The sequence below is a fragment of the Cervus canadensis genome, chromosome 29 (assembly GCF_019320065.1).
Source record: "Cervus canadensis isolate Bull #8, Minnesota chromosome 29, ASM1932006v1, whole genome shotgun sequence".
Lineage (NCBI taxonomy): Eukaryota > Metazoa > Chordata > Mammalia > Artiodactyla > Cervidae > Cervus > Cervus canadensis.
In genome coordinates, this window is record NC_057414.1 from 3,575,205 (window position 1) to 3,594,267 (window position 19,063).

Consider the following 19,063-nt stretch of genomic DNA (forward strand, 5'->3'; position numbering starts at 1 on the left):
TTCTTGATTCTATAACGAAAAAAAGCCCCGGGAGCTCCGACACCTCAGAGAGGGGATGAGGAAGCGGCCGCACCTCCTCTTTGTCACACCGTCGCTTCCGACCAAACGCTGGGACACCCCAGAGGCGGGCGAGGGGCGCAGCCGCACGCCCCGCCCCCTCTCCGTGAGCCCGCCCCCTCTCCGTGAGCCCGCCCCTCTCTGTGACCCCGCCCCCTCTCTATGACCCCCCGCGAGCCCGGCCTCGGGCGACCTGTTGGCAGGGAGCATCACGTGACGCGGCGGGCCGCGCACTCCCCCCTCCCCCCATCTCCCGCGGGCGGGCCTCCTGTTGCGCCCGCCGGGCGGGTTCCACCACGTAACGCGCGGGCGCCGCCCCGCTCTGCCCTCGCCGAGCGAGGGAGGGCGGGTGCAGAAGAGGACGGAGAAGGGAGAAAGGGGGCGGGAGGAGGAGGAGAACGAGGCGGAGGAGGAGGAGGAGGAGGGGCGGCACCCGCGTCACGTGACCCGGGGCAGCCCGGAAAGCTCCGAGGAGGAGCCTGGCGCCGCCATTTTCCTGCAGCCGCCTGTGCCTCTCACCCTGCCGGGCTCCAGCTGACCAGGGGAGGGCTGGGCTGAAACTGAGGCGGGGGCCGGCGGAGTAGCCGACGCCGTGCCTGACCCCGCGGCGGACCGGAGCCGGCTCTTTCCGGTCCGGGTGGCGGCGCGCGGCCCTGAGCCCCGCCCCGGGCCGGCAGGCGGAGGAGGAGGGGGGCTGGTGCGGGGTTAAGGGGGTGCGGCGGGGGCGGGGGGCGGCGGGGGGCCCTCCGGCGCTTGGGGGTCCCAGTTCCCCGCCTGTTGCCGAGCGGGAGGGCTGGCGGAGGAGCCGCAGAGATGTCGGGCCAGAGCCTGACGGACCGGATCACCGCCGCCCAGCACAGTGTCACCGGGTCCGCCGTGTCCAAGACAGTATGCAAGGCCACGACCCACGAGATCATGGGGCCCAAGAAGAAGCACCTGGACTGTGAGTGGCGGCCCCCGCGCGTCTCACGCTGCCTCTTCCCTCAGCTGTGGTCTCCTCGGGGCCCGGCGGGTCCTGGCTTCCCCCCCGCAGCCGTGTTCTCTGTCTCTTGCCTCCATCACACCTGCCCTCGCGGTTTCCGTTCCCGGTCTGGAGCGTCCCTGACGAGCCCGTCGCCTCCCGCGTCCCCGGGGGCCCCGCCGCAGCCGGCCGGCCGCCCCCCACCTCGCCCCTCGCCGCCCGGCCGCCTCCGGTCCTGGCGCAGCCCTCTGTCCTCTGTCCTCTCTCCGCACCCAGCCGCCCGCTCCCTGGCGTCTCCCCGCCGCCGGCTCCCGGCCTCAGCGCCCCATTGTTTCCCGCAGCAGCCGCCTCGGGGTTTCCGTGAGCGCCCGGATCCCCCCCGTTTCTCTGCAGCCCCGGAGGGCTGCCTCCCCCCGAAGGGACAGTCCCTACTCTCTGCTCCTCCAGCCTCTCCCGTCCCTTCCCTGTCCCCCGCTTTCTCATCCACCTTTCCTCCCTTTCTCGGGTTACCTTTCTTCGCCTCCGTAGCTTCACTTAAGTTCCCTTCGTCTCTTCGTAAATATTATAACTCAGTCCCCGACTACCCCCCCCCCCCGCCCCCGCCCTTCCCCTGGACTATTTTTCTTAGGATCGTGAAAGTAAAGGGCTTCCCTTGGTGTGGGGACAGCTTTATGGGAAATTCGGGATTTTTAATCACCCCTGGTGGAATTTAGTCACTGTGTTTTCTTGCTTCGGACTGGAATAAGTTGTGAATGTCAGGCGCACCCCCCCCCCGTTTTTGTTTTGTTTTTTTTTTTTTTTTTTTGTCTGATGGGGATACGGGAAAATGTTTGCTGCTTTTGGTGTCAGTTCTAGTAGAGCTATTAAACCTGGCGGTTTCAGTTTAGAAGCTTTAGTGAAGGGTAGACTGTTGGAATTCAAAGTGAATTAGTAATCAAACCCACAAATAACATATATCTTTTAAAAAACTGGTGAAAAGGTGTTTGGTGATGCTTGAGTTTGGACTCCGTTTTATTTTATGCTGGTTATTTTTTGGGAGATTAGCTTTTCTTACACGGCATAACATTACACCATTCACTGACATATACAGTTACTCCAGATAGCTCCTCCCAACTTTTTCCAAACCTGGAAGCCACCTGTTAATATCCTTTTTTATTCCACTCCTTTACCTCAAGGTACAAAGATCAGTGGATTACTCAATCTTTGACACAGTGGAGCTTTGACCTGAAACTTTAAGGGAAACATGGGGGGAAAGGCATAGTTAAGAAATAAGTTCCTTTTTTTTTTTTTTTAATGGCTATTGGACACAGAAGCCTGACTGACTTTTCTCCTTCATGGAAGTTAGACTGTTTGAAGCAAGAATGAGCATGTCCTGAAAGAGAATTCACTGACGGGAGTCCTGTTTTGATTTCTCGCTTGGACTTTGGCCCCAAGGTTTGCGCTTTTATAATAAAAAAAAAAATGCACAAAATGTGAATTCTTTCAAGACGCTTTGCTCGTGAAGTACTGTTAGAACAAGTTATTGCTACAGACAGACCCATTATTCATTGTGACTTGTTCCTTCCTTGAGGAAAAGTTTAAAAAAACATTATTACTGCTCGGTGGTTCTTTCTGATGTGCGGTTCTTGCAGGTTGCTTGTTAAACCATCAATCCTTGACTGTTTTAAGGAATTCAGAATGTGTTTGAATGGTGACACTTTTATAAACGGAAAATTCTTTAAAATGCATTATGAAGCCTAAGTGCTTTTTTGATTATCTGATATTTGGAATAGACATTTTTACTGTTTACTTCTCTTCGAATAACTACTTGGATTTCTCTATTCAATCTATGGTTGCCTAACAGTTCTTTAGTGAGGTTGATTTCTGTTGCTTGTTTTCCGTGTTGAAGAAACTACTTGTGACTTTGTGAACTGTTACCCTCTTCTCTCATTTCAAAATGATAAATTATAACAAGAATAGATACCGCTTTTAAAAGTTCTTTTAAAGATTTTTGTCTTATTTCAAATGTTGCAGCTCTAACACATTGTGGAAAAGGTCAGAAAATAGGCTAGGTAAATTTAGGAGAGTGAGACTTGCTTGTGGTTTTATGAATGTTAAATGTTAGCCTTTTCTCTTATAATGGAAGCTACTGCAGAATCGAACTGGGATTACGTTTGGTATGGGTAATCTCACGTTTGTAGTTCTTTCTCTCTACCACTGCTGTGTTTATATATTCCTACTTCTTTAGAACTTGAATATTGCTGGTAATGTTTGATTTTTTTTCTTTTAAATCTGTGTAGATAAGGTGCCACTAATTTCTATCAAGTGAAGTTTTAAAAATACACTAATACTGTCTTCCCTATATTGTTTAAAACACCTATATAACCAGTTCCATTAATAAAATACACTTAACTAAAGTCTGACCAATGAGTGGCTTTTCTCTTGCCTTACACACTTTAACATACTTTGAGAAAATCCAAAAGGCTTTTGACATCATGGCCGCCCGCCCCCCCCCCCGGCCAAACTTTGAACTTTTTATTTTGTATTGGAGTATAGCTGATTAACATACATAATTAAAAATTATGGTAGTTTCAGGTGAACAGCAAAGTGACTCAGCCATATGACACCATGGACTTTTAGGGCTTTAATGCAGATATGATTTTTCCTCTTTTAGTAATTTTTCTAGTGAAGGTTTAGTTTTGTTGTTAAACCTTTTAATATCCTGAGAAACTGTTGCCTAATTAGTTGAGCCTAATGAAAATAGTTTCATTTTTTAAATGTTAGTAGTTAATAAAAATATGCTTAGGACTTGTTTTTTTTGCTCCAAGCCTTTAGAGTGTGGAGGTGGTTTCTGTGCACCTTGCCAAGGTCTGTCCATATTAGGAAATGATTATTGTAATCCATGAATTATGGCTTAATTCATACTGCTTTGTATATATATTTAAGAAAGAGCTTTTGCTTTGCTTATATGGGTCAATTGATAATAATGTTAACTAGTGTCCGCAGTGGGAAAAGAGTTGTCAAACCTCTGAAACACATTTTTAAAAATAAACATGATTTGCATTTAATTCCAGGCCTCTAATGTCCACAGTCAAGGTGGGAGAATAGCAGCCCTTGTACCTGAAGGACTTCTGTTTGCCAGGCACTTATCATCTAATTTAATCCTCTCTCATAGCTATGGGATAGGCAAGTCATATGCATAGAAGGTTGTCTCTAACTCCATTTAAAGAGATGGATGTAGAATGCTGAAAACATTGATGATTGAAGTACACAGAACAGTTTTATAATTTCTTAAAAACATTCTTATCCGATTTCACAGCCTTCACTCTGCTTTTGACAAGGACATTTTTCTTTTTTCTATACTAGTTTTCTTTCCTTGGGCATTTATGTTATGACATGTTTCACTTAAATGAAATACTATGTTAACAGATCTAATGTCTTCACTTTTATATCCATGTTTTTCCCGGTTAATTTCAAGAGGCATTTCATCCTAGCCACCATCTGCCTTACATTCTGCACAACAAAATCAAAATCACGTTCTTATTAAGTATTCATTTTGAGCATATCTATAAGGTAGATACATTGTGGGTATTTGTGGGTTGTGTACTGGATTTAGACTCAGCCTAATTTTAATTGTGAAATTTGTGCATGTTTTTAAAGTAAGAATTTGTGAAAGCTTCAAAGTTATAGAAGATGTAATTTGTATTTGGGTTAGTGGTTTTTTTTAACATTGAAAAATACATATAAAATATTGACATGCAGCTGAAATAATGATCTTTTATAGCGAATTATTGATTTTTAATGTCTTAATGATATACAGTGGGTACTTAGTTTTTGTATTATCAAGAAGATGTCTGGTAACTGGGATCTGATCTGCAAGAAAGTGCGTGTGAAGAAGGTAGTAAGTGGAAGATCTGCCCTTGATGGCTCTTGTTTAGAACTAAGGTAGCTGAGGCTGTCCAAATGGACAGTTACTTTGTAGTTCTGTTTGGGCTTACTGTTCTTTCCCATAAGAATTCCCATAAGAATTATGGTTTATATTTTCATTTTCATTATTTGACTTATTCTGTCCCTTACTCCTCTAATAGTTCTGAAATACAAAAAATGATGATTGAGTCATCAAAGTGATAATAGTAAGATTTGACTACTCCTGTCAAATCCAGGAGGTGTACAGTAGAACTCTACAGATATGTTTTTTCCTCCTTGATATATTTAGTTATATTTCTGGATAGTATGTATTTTAAAAGAGAAACCTAGAAAAAGATCTAACCTCTAGCCATTTCAGTACCTGCCTTATTTGCAATTAGCAAATTAATTATAAAATATCTTTGTAAAATAATTAGGCATCACTGGACTTGTTATTTTAAGAAATAATATTTAGATTTTAGTCATCTATTTTTTATTCATGTACCAGTGCTTTTTATGTTTGTATGTTTTGTATATCTGAATAATTTCTAAGATGTCTTAGAATTAATTTTGATTCATTTGATTTTCTCTCCTTTGATTTGTAGAGTATTTGTATTTAATTAGATGTTTTACTTTTTTAGCTTTTTAAAGCTCTTCTACTTAATCCTTTAGTTTTTTGGCTGTGCTGAAGGCTTGTGAGATCTTAGTTTCTCAACCAGGTACTGAACCTGTACTTGCTACAGTGGAAGTGTGGAGTCCTAACCATTGGATAGCCAGAGAATTCCCTAGATGTTTTAAAAATACATTAATTGTTTAATATAATTTATTTGAAATAGAATTGCTTTCATTTAAATAAAATAGTTTATTTTGACTGTGATTATCATTTAGAATACTTAATATGAAAGTTCACTGTTGTAATACATGGAAATCTCTTTTGTTCTGTTTTTTTTTTTTCCAGTTTCAAAAGTGCCTAGTTCCATGATTTCTCCCTTAAAATCAAAGAAGTAAGAAAAATAAACTTAAAGACTTCTTGGCCAGAGGTTACAGCCCTACCAAGGAGAAGTAGGGTTAGATTTTCAAAGTAAAGGCTTACTTTATTTGCTCTTCCTGTTCTTTTGGTGGCTGAAGTGGCATTTCCGTTACTTTGTGTTCTGTCTCAGTATGTTCCCTGTTAAATGGCTTTATATATTTCTCTAGAGAATTGAAGTTTTGGATTTGACCTTTTAGAATTTTGTATATTCATTGTATATATAGTTCTTTTCAAGGAGGATTGTTTGTGGGCAGTTAGAATTTACTAATGATATTCCTTGAAAAGGGTATTTTGATGAACCTAAACCTTTGTGTGGAAAAATTAGGTTCAGAATTGTAGTTTGCCGGACTGTAAGAATACCAAGGATGTTTCAGGTTACATTAGAATGTAGTAGCAGTACTCATAGCGAGGCATGTGCTCTGTGCTTAGGCCTGGATTGTGTTTATGTCTATTTAACAAGTGTTTATTTGTGCTTACTTTGTGCTGGGCACTCACATTACTGAACACTTTGTATTTATTAACTTGTTTATTCCTTTCAACAACTTCGTGAGAGAGATTTTTATTATTACCATTTTGCTGAAGAGGGAACTAAGACATTGAGTTTAGTAATTTGCCCAAGTTTGCATAACCAAGAAAAGAACTGGGATTTGAACCCGGGTAGTCTGGCATCAGGTCTGGGTTTCACCTTAGTGTGACTTTTTATGTAATGCTTTTCTATTCCAGGAAATGAATAAGCCATATTTATTTACTCAAGGCAGTGTTTCTCTTTTTCCTGGCCACGCATGTGGGATCTTAGTTTCCCAACCAGGGATCAAACCCACGTCCCCTAATGTGGAATCACAGAGTCTTAACCACTGGACTGCCAGGGAAGTCCCTTGCAGTGTTTTTTGAAATGTGGTCCTCTGCCTCCTGGGAGTCCCCAAGACCTTTTCAGCATATTTGTGAGGTCAAAACTGTATTCATATGCTGAAACATTGTTTAGCTTTCCCATTTTCATTCTTCCACTATTGTACAGTGGAGTTTTCCAGAGGCTGTGTGATGTTGCAACAAGTTGAATGTAGTAGCAGATGGAAGAATACATCTGTTTTTTATTAAGCCAGATAGTAAAGAGTTTTGGAAAAAATATGAAACAGTGCCACTGTTCTAAATTTCGGTTTTGGAAAATAGTTATTTTTTATGAAGAATGTTAACATGATGAGTTTTACTATTTTAAAATGAATTAATCTTTAAACATTTCTCAGTTTTAATTTCTAACCCTCACAGTAAATATCAGAAAAACCACATAAAAGCTCTTTGGATTCCTTAATTTTTAAGATTGTAAATGTTCTGAGACTGAAGAAAAGAATGCAACTTGAAGGAAGAGTGTCTGTTAAGATGGGAGGAAAAGAAACTGAGAAACTAGATTTAAATGGTCCTTGCCATTCTCAGAGTAATTTTGCATTTGATTTGATGGGTAACAGTGACCCAGTCATTGTAAGACTGAGCAAGAGATGTGACATAATCCTTTGATTATGTCATACTGTTGAGTAGAGTGGAAAGAATGTGGTGTGTGACTTGCAAAGGAGACTGCACTGGGGCAAAGAGAGTTTCTAACAGTAATAATGTAATTTTTCCTAAAAGGCCTTGATAAAGTCCGTCCTTAGTTGACACTCTCAATCCTTTTTCCTCACTTTTTGGTTTTGTTGTATTTTGTTCTAAATATAGCTAAGCTGTGTCTTTTTCAGCTAAACAGGTTAGGTACCAGTTGTGCCAAAGTAAGTTCTTGACTCCCAAACTGTTAGCGGTCCTTTGCAGATACCATTCCTTGGACACAGAATATCTTTGCCCTCTGTGTCAAAACAGATCCATCCTTCCTCTTTAACCTTCTTTAAACTAACTTGCTTTTGTTAAAGGTCACGTTTAAAATCACCTCTTTCATAAGGACACTACTGAACAACACCCCCTGGTTATGATTTGGTTTGATTCTCTGTATATTTTGGGTTCATGCATGTTTTAATTGTGAATAGAAACTGTTCTTTTTTGTACTGTTGTTTTGTTCTGTTTTGTACTTGTATATCTCTTCTCACACTACCTAATCAGTGGTGCTTTGGGTACCCATTAAATGCTGAATGATTGCACGTAATCTCCTGTCACAGCTCAGGCTATTGAATGAACAACTTATGGACATAGCATCGAGGTCTATTCCAGTAGATATTTTAGTAATGTTTTTATGGGCATTATCTTAGTTCCAATGAATGATAATCACTTGGTTACAAAATTATATATAAAGTCGTTCAGTAGCATTGATTAAAAAACATAAACAAATTGCTGTATTTCATGGGATCCATGAGGAATTGAGGTTTAGTTTTGTTTCAGTATTTTGAGATTTTCCCAAAGTGGTGGTATAGCAAAGAAAAAAATTTCATGGTTACAGCTACTCAGTTTGAAAACTATTTTAAAATGCATGATTTTGAGGATGTAGTCTTAAAAGAAGAAATTAATTTTAAGAATTAAGCAGGAGACCAGAGTTACATTTGAAATGTATCAGAGTTGCTTCCTTGTACAGCTCCAGGAGGTGCTGATCACATTGTGATCTATGTGGAAGCTGTTCCCCGTATGTAACTGTATAGCAACTTCACTTTACATATAAGAAAGGTTGAAGTACACACTTAGTAGATAATGTCAGAATGCAAAAGAGATGACTGTTTTAGAATGAGGCTTTAGGAGAAGAGCAAAGGTTGGAGTGGTGATAGTGATGGCTGCGATAGTAAGACCGCTAGGTCATCCATCAGTTGATTCCAGGAGCTGGTACGAATTACTGAAAGTCTTCTCTGAATGCTTGGAATTCCAGGAGTGATTTCTGAAATGGTGCTGGTATTTATAGTCATAAACTTGGTACTTGAAAGCTTGCTAGGGGCCCTGATTTACTCAAGGGAAATTTTTTCCAAGTAGTGGTTGAAGAAACTTAGACATGCTTTCCAAACTTTTATCCTCACTGAACGGGAGCAGGTGTACTTTATAAATGACTTCATAGGGTCTACTTAGTTGCTGTATTTTAACGTATGGTGGTTGTTTAGTCACTCAGTGCTGTCCAACTCTCGTAACCACATGGACTGTAGCCTGCCAGGCTCCTCTGTCCATGGGATTTTCCAGGCAAGAATACTAGAGTGGGCTGCCATTCCCTTCTCCAAAGCATCTTCCCAACCCAGGGATTGAACCTGAATTTCCTGCATTGGCAGGAGGATTCTTTACCACTGAGCCACCAGGGAAGCCCCATTTTAATATATTGGTTCAGCCAGCAAGTTCAGCCTACCCAGTACGTTTTTCTGGTAATTATAGGTCTTTATAGGTCTCCTCATGTGATTTATAGGCTCTAAGAAAAAGCATCATGGTGCGTGTGTATTAAGATTTTTATGTGCTGATAATGGAGTTCGTTATCTTGTGGAAGCTTCAGAACTACAGAAATAACACTTTAAATACATCTTGTATGTAAAAATCTTACTTTAGTTCATGTATATACCAAAAGTAATTGTAGTGATATTCACACTGGAAAGGGTTTGCAGACCTTTTTGTTGCATTTGAAACAATTGTTTACAGAAATTTGATTTCATGCATGGTATTGAACACTTTTGAAATTTTGTCATTTAACTAATACAGAGCTATTGTGAAAAGGGGGATTGTGAGGCAAAGTGATTTTTTTATGCAAAATTTTTTGGGGGTGCTGCACCTTGCGGCATGTATTTTAGTTTTCCAACCAGGGGTTGAACCTGCTCCCCCTGCAGTGGAAGTTGGGAGTCTTAACCACTAGACTGCCAGGGAAGTCTCTTGTATACAATTTTTAAATTGAGATGTAGTTCACATAACGTCAGATATATTGACAATGTTGTGTATGACCTTTACTACTATCTAATTCCAGAACATTTTCTACCACCCCAAAAAGAAAATAGCTATCTGTTCGCAGTCACTCCCCAATCTCGCCACCCTCTTTCACTGGCAACCAGTAATCTACTTTCTATCTATGGATTTTCCTAATCTGGACATTTCATATAAAGAGAATCATACAATTCTTGGCCTTTCATGTCTGGTTTCTTTCACTTAGCAAAAAACTTTCCAGGTTTGTGGATATTGTAGCATGTAACAATACTTTGTTCTTTCTATAACCCCTAATAATATTCCCTTTATGGATAGACCACATTTTATTCTTTCGTCCATTGATGGACATTTGGGTTGTTTACCCCTTTAAATCCACCAAGAATAGTATTGCTATGAACATCTGCATAAAAATGTTTGTGTTAACATGTGTTTTCAGTTCTCTTGGGTATGTACCAAAGAGAGGAATTTCTGGTAGTTAAATGTTTAACTTTTTGAGGGTTTACCAGGTTGTTTTCCACAGCAGCTCTACCATTTTATATTCCCAACAGCAATGTATAAAGGTTTCAGTTTCTCCATATACTTTCTAACACTTATTATTTTCAGGGTATTTAAAATTTTATTAAATTTTTTTCACTGCAATCATCCTAGTTAAATATATACACGTGTGTGTGTGTGTATAATGATTTTGCTTGAAGTGAAATGAAAGTTGCTCAGTCATATCTGACTCTTTGTGACCCCATGGGCTATACAGTCCTTGGAATTCTCCAGGCCAGAATACTGGAGTGGGTAGCCTTTCCCTTCTCCAGGGGATTGTCCCAACCCAGGGATTGAACCCAGGTCTCCTGCATTGGAGGCAGATTCTTTACCAGCTGAGCCATCAGGGAAGCCCGAGAGTACCGGAGTGGGTAGGCTAGCCCTTCTGCAGCGAATCTTCCTGACCCAGGAATCGAACCGGGGTCTCCTGCATTGCAGGTGGATTCTTTACCAACTGAGCTATCAGGAAAGCTGGTAATGATTTTGCTTGACATTTTCCCAATGACTAGTGATGTTAAACATTTCTTTAATGATGTTGAGCTTATTGTCCATTTGTATATTTTTGAAAATATGTCTGTTCAGATCTTTTGCCCATTTGATATTTGACTCTATATTTATTTGGAAGCCTAGAAGAGTTCTTTGGTATTCTGGATAGTAGGTCCTTATGTGACTTATATGACTATTTTTTCCCATCCTGCATTTTACCTTTCTACTTTTTTGATAGTAACCCTTCTACACCCTGGCCTTTTAAAAATTGAAGTATAGTTGATTTACAATATTTTATTAGTTTCAGGTATGCAGCATAGTGATTCATAATATTTTTATATATGATGTGCAGACCTTTTTAATTTTGAAGTTCAGTTTTTCTGTATTTTCTGTTATTTGTGCTTTTGCTATTTTATCTTAAGAAACCATTGGCTAGTCCCAAGGTATGCAGATTTAGGCCTTAACTACTCCTGAGAGTTTTATGTTTTTTAGCTCTTTTAGGTTTGATCAGTGTTGAGTTAATTTTTGTATATGGTGTGTGGAGGCAAGGTGATAGAAAAATGGAGGATATTTGAGTTTTTCCCATTCGTTTGAGGTTGACATGGGGTACAGCTCTGCTTCCTCTGTGTGACATAGAAGTAGAGACTAATGAGGGAGAAAAAATTGTCCTTAATGGCATTCTCCAGTACTGGTATAATTCATTGACTGTGGACAATTCAAATCAAACATTTTTAATTGGGTAGACCACTTAATCTAATCCAGCAAACTTTTTTTTTTAACGTTCTCAGGGTAGTTTAAATGTGTGAAGAGATAACACATAGTTGCACAAGGATCAATAAGCAGTTATTTTTGTCTACACAGAATGGTGTGTATGATTCCATAGTATCTTACACTTCCCCATAATGACACTTTTCATGTGATGTAACTCTCTATAGCTTCTGCAATTATAAATGTTTATGGTTGCATGTCTTCTTTACTGTGCTAAATAGAACATATAGAAAGTTTGTAATGAAAAGATGCTTAAAGAATGAATGAGGGATAAAATTTTCTTGAGGGGTTGCCAATATGTTACCAAATAATGTTTTAGGTTTTTTCCATGAAGGAAGGGAAAGGTTGCTGTAGGGGTAATGTCTTCACTATGAGTAGTAGTTGTTTCTTTAACCTTTTCCTGTTTCCATAGTGAGGTTACTTTTTATTCTTTATGGTTTGAAAACATGAGGAATTATGGAAGTTAAGAAGTAGACTTCCGGAGTTAGATTATATAAAATTAGGGTAGTTTGACACACTTAAAGTGTTATTTATTCCAGGACCTACTTAATATTGGTATATTTGACTTCAAATGTTTCTTAGGCTTTTTTTTCCCTATTATGAATTTTATTTGCTAATGTATGATTGTTGTAAGTGTACTCCTGGCAGTCTTTGACTTTAGACTTTGTGTTATCTGCAGTGGTTCACTTGACAGCAGAATGCTATAAATGCCTTACTTGCTGCCTGCTTGTGTGTTTTGTTATAAGACATTGGCAGAACATGTAAAGTGCAGAGGAAGATAGTTAAAAATGAAATAAATGACTTTAATAGGCTATATAATGAATGAACTGGATGTTGACCTTGATTGACTTCTTGAAATCCAAATTAATTTTTTGGAAAGTGTAATGTAGATAAATCTTAATTCATTTGTGTACCCACACACTCAAGAACTGAGCATTTTGTTTGACGTTATATTTCTTGGAGAAGATCTCAAATGGAAAATTAAGAGCAAATTTTTTTTTTAATTTCATATTATTTTAGTAAAATTATCTCGGAAACTATATAAGATCTTTTGCTTGTTCTGTGAGCAAGACTATGGGGTGAAAGTTCTGAGATTGAGTTCTGTTGAGTTGCACAGTGCCAGCAAAAACCCTGGTTAGAAAGAAGGATTAGGTGGAGTGCTAAGGAAAAGTGATTGAAGTCTAGGAAATATTGGAAAAATGAATGACACTTGGTCATTACCCTAAAAGGAACATGAGAGCTAATGGTGAAAATTTGTAAACAAATAACTGTAATGAATTGAGATAAATGAGTAATATTATTTACATAAATTATCAGAATATGGGGTGGAGTAATTAATTTTGAAGGAGTTAGTGACAGACAGCTTCATAGAGGAGATAACAGGAATTTTAAGGATGAACAGAGATTTGCCAGATGGACGGAGAAATTCCTTCTAAATAGATTAGCACGTGCAGTGACACAAAGGCAAGAAAGAGCATTTTGGTGTGTTTGGGGAAACTGTAAGTAGTGAGTGCCACATGGTGGAATGTAAACTGTTAATGAGAATGGGGGGTGATGAGGTTAGAGAGAGAGCCCTTAAGTGTCTTGCAGGGACTGGAGTTACCTTAATAAACTCTAGTCTCTTCTGCCCAGATCTTCATTTTAGAATCCCTTTCCTCCTGTTAGCTGCTCTCCTAGTTTTCGATGCCTGTGTTATAGAACTGCAGAAGTACTGAATGTTGTTATATGTTGTTGTTTGGGTCACTGAATGAATAGAATCAGGTATACTGACTGCATGACTTTTGTGGGCTTGTCTGCAGGTAGAGATTTTTTTTGTTTCAACTTAATGAATGAACTTAAACACAAACTATCTTATCATCTGATGACAGTCAGTGTAAATAGGAAAAGTTTGCTAAGATTCTTGGGGGCATGTTTGATTTATGTGATTTAACAGTTGATAGCAATTTGTTACATAGGATACATTAATTATTAGTTTCTTTAGGTTTTTAAAGCTCAATTTCTACCGAACAAGACTTTATTAGTCTAATGGAAATTAATATACTCATTAGCAATTACATGTTGTCTACTAGTATAAACAAGCTACTGTGTTGAGATTGTTGAGAAATCTAAAAGTGAAATTGTTGATCATGTCCTCAGTCTACTAAGGAAGATGACATATACAGATAGTTATATTACCGGGCAACAGTGTAAGATAAGTGCAGAATGGATGTCATTGAAAATAGAGGGGAGAGAGATAACTGCTTTTGATAAAGGAGGAGAAAGTGAAAATGAAGTCGCTTAGTTGTGTCCAACTCTTTGCCACCCCATGGACTATAACCTATCAAGCTCCTCTGACCATGGGATTTTCCAGGCAAGAATACTGGAGTGGGCTGCCATTTCCTTCTCCAGGGGATCTTCCCAAACCAGGGATCAAACTCAGGTGTCCTGCACTGCAGGCAGACGCTTTACCATCTGAGCCACCAGGGAAGTCCGTGTAGTGTAGAGGAGGAGAAATGGACCTTAAGTGGTAATTAGGAGGGGTGGGCATTTCAGGGGGAGGAAAGAGCGTGAGCAAACATTTGTAGGTCGCAGAGCTGGCACTGTGTTTGGGAAACAAAGGAATCTAGATGGTAAACAAAGGAATCGACCTTAACTGTAGATGGTAAATGGGGTGCTTTGAGACCAGAGGAAGGACAGGTTAGGCCTGAGGGGAAATATAGCTGGAATAACTGTCTGGTATGAGATTGTGGAGGGAATATGGATTTAATCCTGTGAACTTTAGATATAGCTCATTTCCTGGTAGCTTTTGGCTACTGTAGGTAAAGTTGGACCCCAGTTAAAGCTGATTTTCAAAGCTGTACTATATTTTCTGCTGCCAGTGTTAAAATAGGGAAGGCAAGTTTTGCTGATCTATAAGCTGAGAATAACATTTTACTGCCTTTAGCATTTCATGTTAATTTGATTATTAAAAAGGGTATCATAGTGGCGGATTGGAGGATTCTGAGTCTATAGATTGCTCAGGAATGAATTAATGAGGAAATCTTCTAAACACTAGTAATACATTCCTAATTTTGATCTGAAGATATTTTATTGACGCTTAAGGAACCTTTTCAGTCTTCATTATTACACAAAATCTGATCAGATCATTTATTTTTTAGGATATAGCCTGCATGATGGAAATAGTAGCTCAGATTTAAAGAATCCCTTCTTAAGCAGTTGACGTGCATTAACTCAGTTGACTTAAAAAAAAAAGCCGTTGAGTAGGTAGTCTTATTAGCTTTATTGTACAGATATATAATGAGAAACATAACTGTGATAGAACGAAATAGAGAACAAAATTAACACTTAAATGGCAGTGAAGAACCTTGGGTGGAAGTGAGGCAATCTGAGGAATCGAGATTCCCCAGAGCTCACAGAGAGCTTTTAGGGAATGGGGAATAGTTAGGAGAAAGCCTTTCCTTGAGAAATATAATTTCTGTAAATATGTAAGATTATATTTGGAAACAGCAACTTCTTATACTTTTACAAGGAATAAGCCCTGAACCGGAATGTGGTGTGCTGGCCCCAGACCATATGACCTTAGAAAGATCCGTTTCTCATTAAATTACTTGTTTTCCAAATTACCTCCCTGCTCTGCTCCTCTGTGATGCTGTATTTGGACCCCTTTAGCTTTTTTGTTCTTGGCTTGGTGCTTTGGAAACTAAGAAGTTTCTCTATGAGTTTTGCTTCATTCTCCTTTACAGTATCTCACCTACTGATACATATTATCTTTATTTGAAAAGCAATTTTAACTGGCGTATTTTACTGTCATTGGGAGTGGGGGCTTTGTTTTCTGTGACTTTGTTTTAGGAGAAAATGGCCAAGAAAAATGTGAATTTTCTTTTATTAAAAATATGTGAATTATGTAAAATGTTAAAATACTTGATAATAAAAGACTTCCTATAAGCCTTCCCACCCGTGTTTCAAATGCCTGCTTTTCTGAATTTTCAGTCAGGTTGACCACAAGATGTTTCATCCTTTCTTGTTTGTTCCCTTTGGGTGCAAGTAGCAATTGTAATCAAATTGCTCTTCTGTCCATCTGCAGAGGCATTTTTCTTTTTTCTGGTTTTCGTCTTCTTTTTATTTTAAATTTTGATAGCATCTTGTGCCTGTTTATTTCTTCTGAAAACGGGGATTCTTGCTTTATTCATCTTGGTATCCCCAATACCCAGAATATAATGCCTGGTCTATGATAATAGCTTAGTAAATCTTTAATAAATCTTTGATGAAGATAATGAACTCAACTATGCTGGGCTGGTGAATGAACTCTATCTAGTCAGCAGTTGTTTTGTTTTATTCTTTAAATGTGAAGTTCTTGGACAGAATTCATCTTAATTGCAAATATTCAGATATGATCTTGGTCTTTAGTGAGTTGGTTCACTTGATAAGTTCATAGTGTTCATGCTAGGATTATGTACTTGATACCTGAAAAGGGGTAATGGTGTGGTCCCTTAACATAGACCAAATGGTCTACACTGGCTATTTATCTTGCTTTTGTTGGCTGTTGGGTATAATGGGAGATACATAATGATGCATCACTAATCTATCACCATGTGTTCGTTTGCACAGTAATTTAAAATTATTTAAGTGATGAATTTGTGAATTAATGCCTTAAACCTTATTTTTAGCCCTCATTTTGATTTCATAGAACTACAGAAATCTAAGCATTATTTTTGTTTCAAAGATTCTTTGTTTGATGGAGAGACTGTTTCTTGAAGTATATGTATACTGTGAATATATATTGTGGATGGCATGGCCAACACTGCATCCATTTTTGTGAGTGTAGCTGCTTACTCTTTTTTGGTCTGCAACCATTTGTGTACTTGGGACCACCACTAAGAGAAGATCAGGGAGTTTCCTGACTCTGAGGTTAGGACTCTGCACTCTAATTGCTGAGGACCCAGGTTCAATCCCTGGTCAGGGATCAGCCAAAAAAAACCCCCCAAAGTTTGCTTTTATTTGCAGGTACGTGTATGTATAGTTAGTCTTGAGCTAACTTTTCAGATACAGCATGAGCTATCTTTATTTTTGGCAATATTTTCACCTTTTGTGACTTTAAGCAACTTATTGGTATTGTTTAGAATAATCCTTAGTTGTATACAATCTAAATTATATTAGGAAACTTGTAATATTTATTGTGCTGCAGTCCATGGGGTCGCAAAGAGTTGGACACGATTGGGTGACTGAACAACAACAACGGTATTTATTGTACCTTTTAAGTGCAGTTTGCCTATCTTCAGATAGCAATTTTGAAAAGGGAGGGGCAAGATTTTGGAAGTGTGTACCATTTTTATCAAGAGAGTAGAAAACAAAATATCTCACTAATTGTAGTTCCTAGCTTTGGGTGAGATATTGAGAAGTTGATCTAGTTTTGGTTTATAAGGCCACTGTGAAGATAAATACAAAATTGAATGGATTGCTCTACATGAATTTGTTTCTAAGAACTGAATATCCAAGAGGGTTACAGGATAGCTGCATTTGATCTTTTGAAGATCTGGCTTGTTCTTTACATGAAAAACATTGTCTTCTGTTTTCAGATCTGGGAGTTACAATCACATTATCCTTATTCCCATTTGTACATTTGTTTTTAGAAGTAAAACCAGCTCTTTAGTAATCACTGAGAAGGTTAAGGTTTAGCAGGCAGTATTTCCCTTTTTATTTTTCTTTTCTCAACATTAACTTTTATAACTTTTCTTCACAGAACTATATAGTTGTATATTAGTTAGCAGGTTTGGAATTAGTGTTAGGTGTTAGTTCAGTATGAGATTTTAGACTTGGTATGGGATAAACCCTCCTTTATTTTTGTTTTTCATATTCTTGCAAAAGGTTGTTTTGAATTGGTGACCTAGAGTGGACAAAGGCATTATTTTCATGTGACTTCAGTAGCACGTCCCAGAAACACTGCATAAACATAGCTGAGTGGCAGTGAACAAGAAGGATAAGTACCGACTTAAAAGTTAGTTATAGAAAAAGAAATTAATTATAGAGTTGCAACTGGCAGCTAAGTTAGAAGGGTATTTATAAAGCAGCTCAGGAGGCTTGAGACACTCCTTGACTGATTGCAGAAAGAAAACCACTTCTTCCTCTCAGGAGGTGGAAACGTTTTTAAGAGAAGCTTAAGCTTGCTTCTTATCGTTGGGCTTATAGACTTAACCTAAAAATGCTTTTTCTTTTATTTTCCTCATCAGTTAGGTTTTCCTCACTTAGCCAGTGACCAACCAAGAAGGTGTTGTAGCTTTTGAGGCCCTTTATAAACATAGTTTACCTCCTTTCCTATTACTTAGAATTAGTAATAATTATATCTCTGGGGCCGAAACCTTCTTGGCTTTTTAACCTTGCTTGTAAATTAAGGCTTGTAGTATTTAAGGCATTTTGAGAAGGGAATACTAAAAATCTTGAAACCTGTTCCTTGTGAACTTGGGTTGAATATTATGATTCCTTCGGTATATCCTGTCAACTTGTTTATTGCAGTCAGAATGAAAATGAGGATGCCAATGTGCAGAATATACATAGCAGATAAGAAGTGGTTACTGTCTGTACTAGAAATTAGGTTTGTGAGGGCTAAAGGGAAATGTGTGAATTTTAGAATAATTAGAGTAGATGATGACAAGACTTGAACCACGTGGAATGAACGGAAAGAATTCAGAGAAAATATGTATGTGTCTTCATCCATCCTCTAGTGGAAAGATTACTGTTTTAAATAATCAGCTACTGGTTTGTGTTAACTTAAGGTAAGCAAGTATTTAAATCTTTTCAACGGAGATAACAGCATCCCTTGCCTTGTCAAAGTGTTAGTTGTTCGGTCGTGTTGAAATCTTTGCCACCCCATGGATTGCAGCCTACCAGACTCCTCTGTCCATGGAATTCTCCAGGCAAGAATACTGGAGTGGGTAGCCATTCCTTTCTCCTGGGAATCTTCCAGACCCGGGGATTGAACCGAGGTCTCCTGCATTGCAGGCAGATTCTTTACTGTCTGAGCCACCAGGGGAAGCTCTTTGCCTTGTCAAAGGCACCAGTAATACAGAATTAAAAGACTAAGAATGTGAAAGAACTTCTTGGCAAACCCAATATGAAGAAATCCCCAAGTATAAAGATTTTGCCACTCTTAAGATTGATTGCAAGTATCTGGTTAACATTTCTCAGTGGGGAGAGGTTGGGCTTTATAAATTTTCTGAAGGTTTTGTAAGACATCTTTTGTGTTTGAGGTGGTTTCATAGTACTATATTGGGAAGGTGATGGAGGAGTAGTCTATTAAAAATGAGGGGAAATTGACTAATAAAATATACTAAATAAAGTAAGTGATACCTAATATTTCATGGTGCTTTAAAGTACTCTGAATATGTTGTCTTACAGTATATTCTTGTGAAAATTAATGACTGCTATCCCTATTTTTAAAATAGAGAACTTGAAACTGAGTGAGTAACTAACATGCCTTGAAGTTATAAAGGTGTAGAATAGTGAATGTAAAATTT

General features: G+C 38.9%; 1 protein-coding gene across 18 annotated transcripts in view; it reads left to right on the plus strand.

Moving 5' to 3' along the window:
• The first annotated feature begins 790 nt into the window (after positions 1-790).
• Positions 791-19,063, plus strand: part of PICALM (phosphatidylinositol binding clathrin assembly protein) — a 94,192-nt gene continuing 75,919 nt past the window's right edge. For all 18 annotated transcript variants that reach the window (XM_043452319.1, XM_043452323.1, XM_043452321.1 and 15 more), the window contains exon 1: positions 791-1,000. In XM_043452319.1, the coding sequence (XP_043308254.1) occupies positions 871-1,000 (130 nt within the window). In that variant the 5' untranslated portion in view covers positions 791-870. The remainder of the gene's footprint in view (positions 1,001-19,063) is intronic.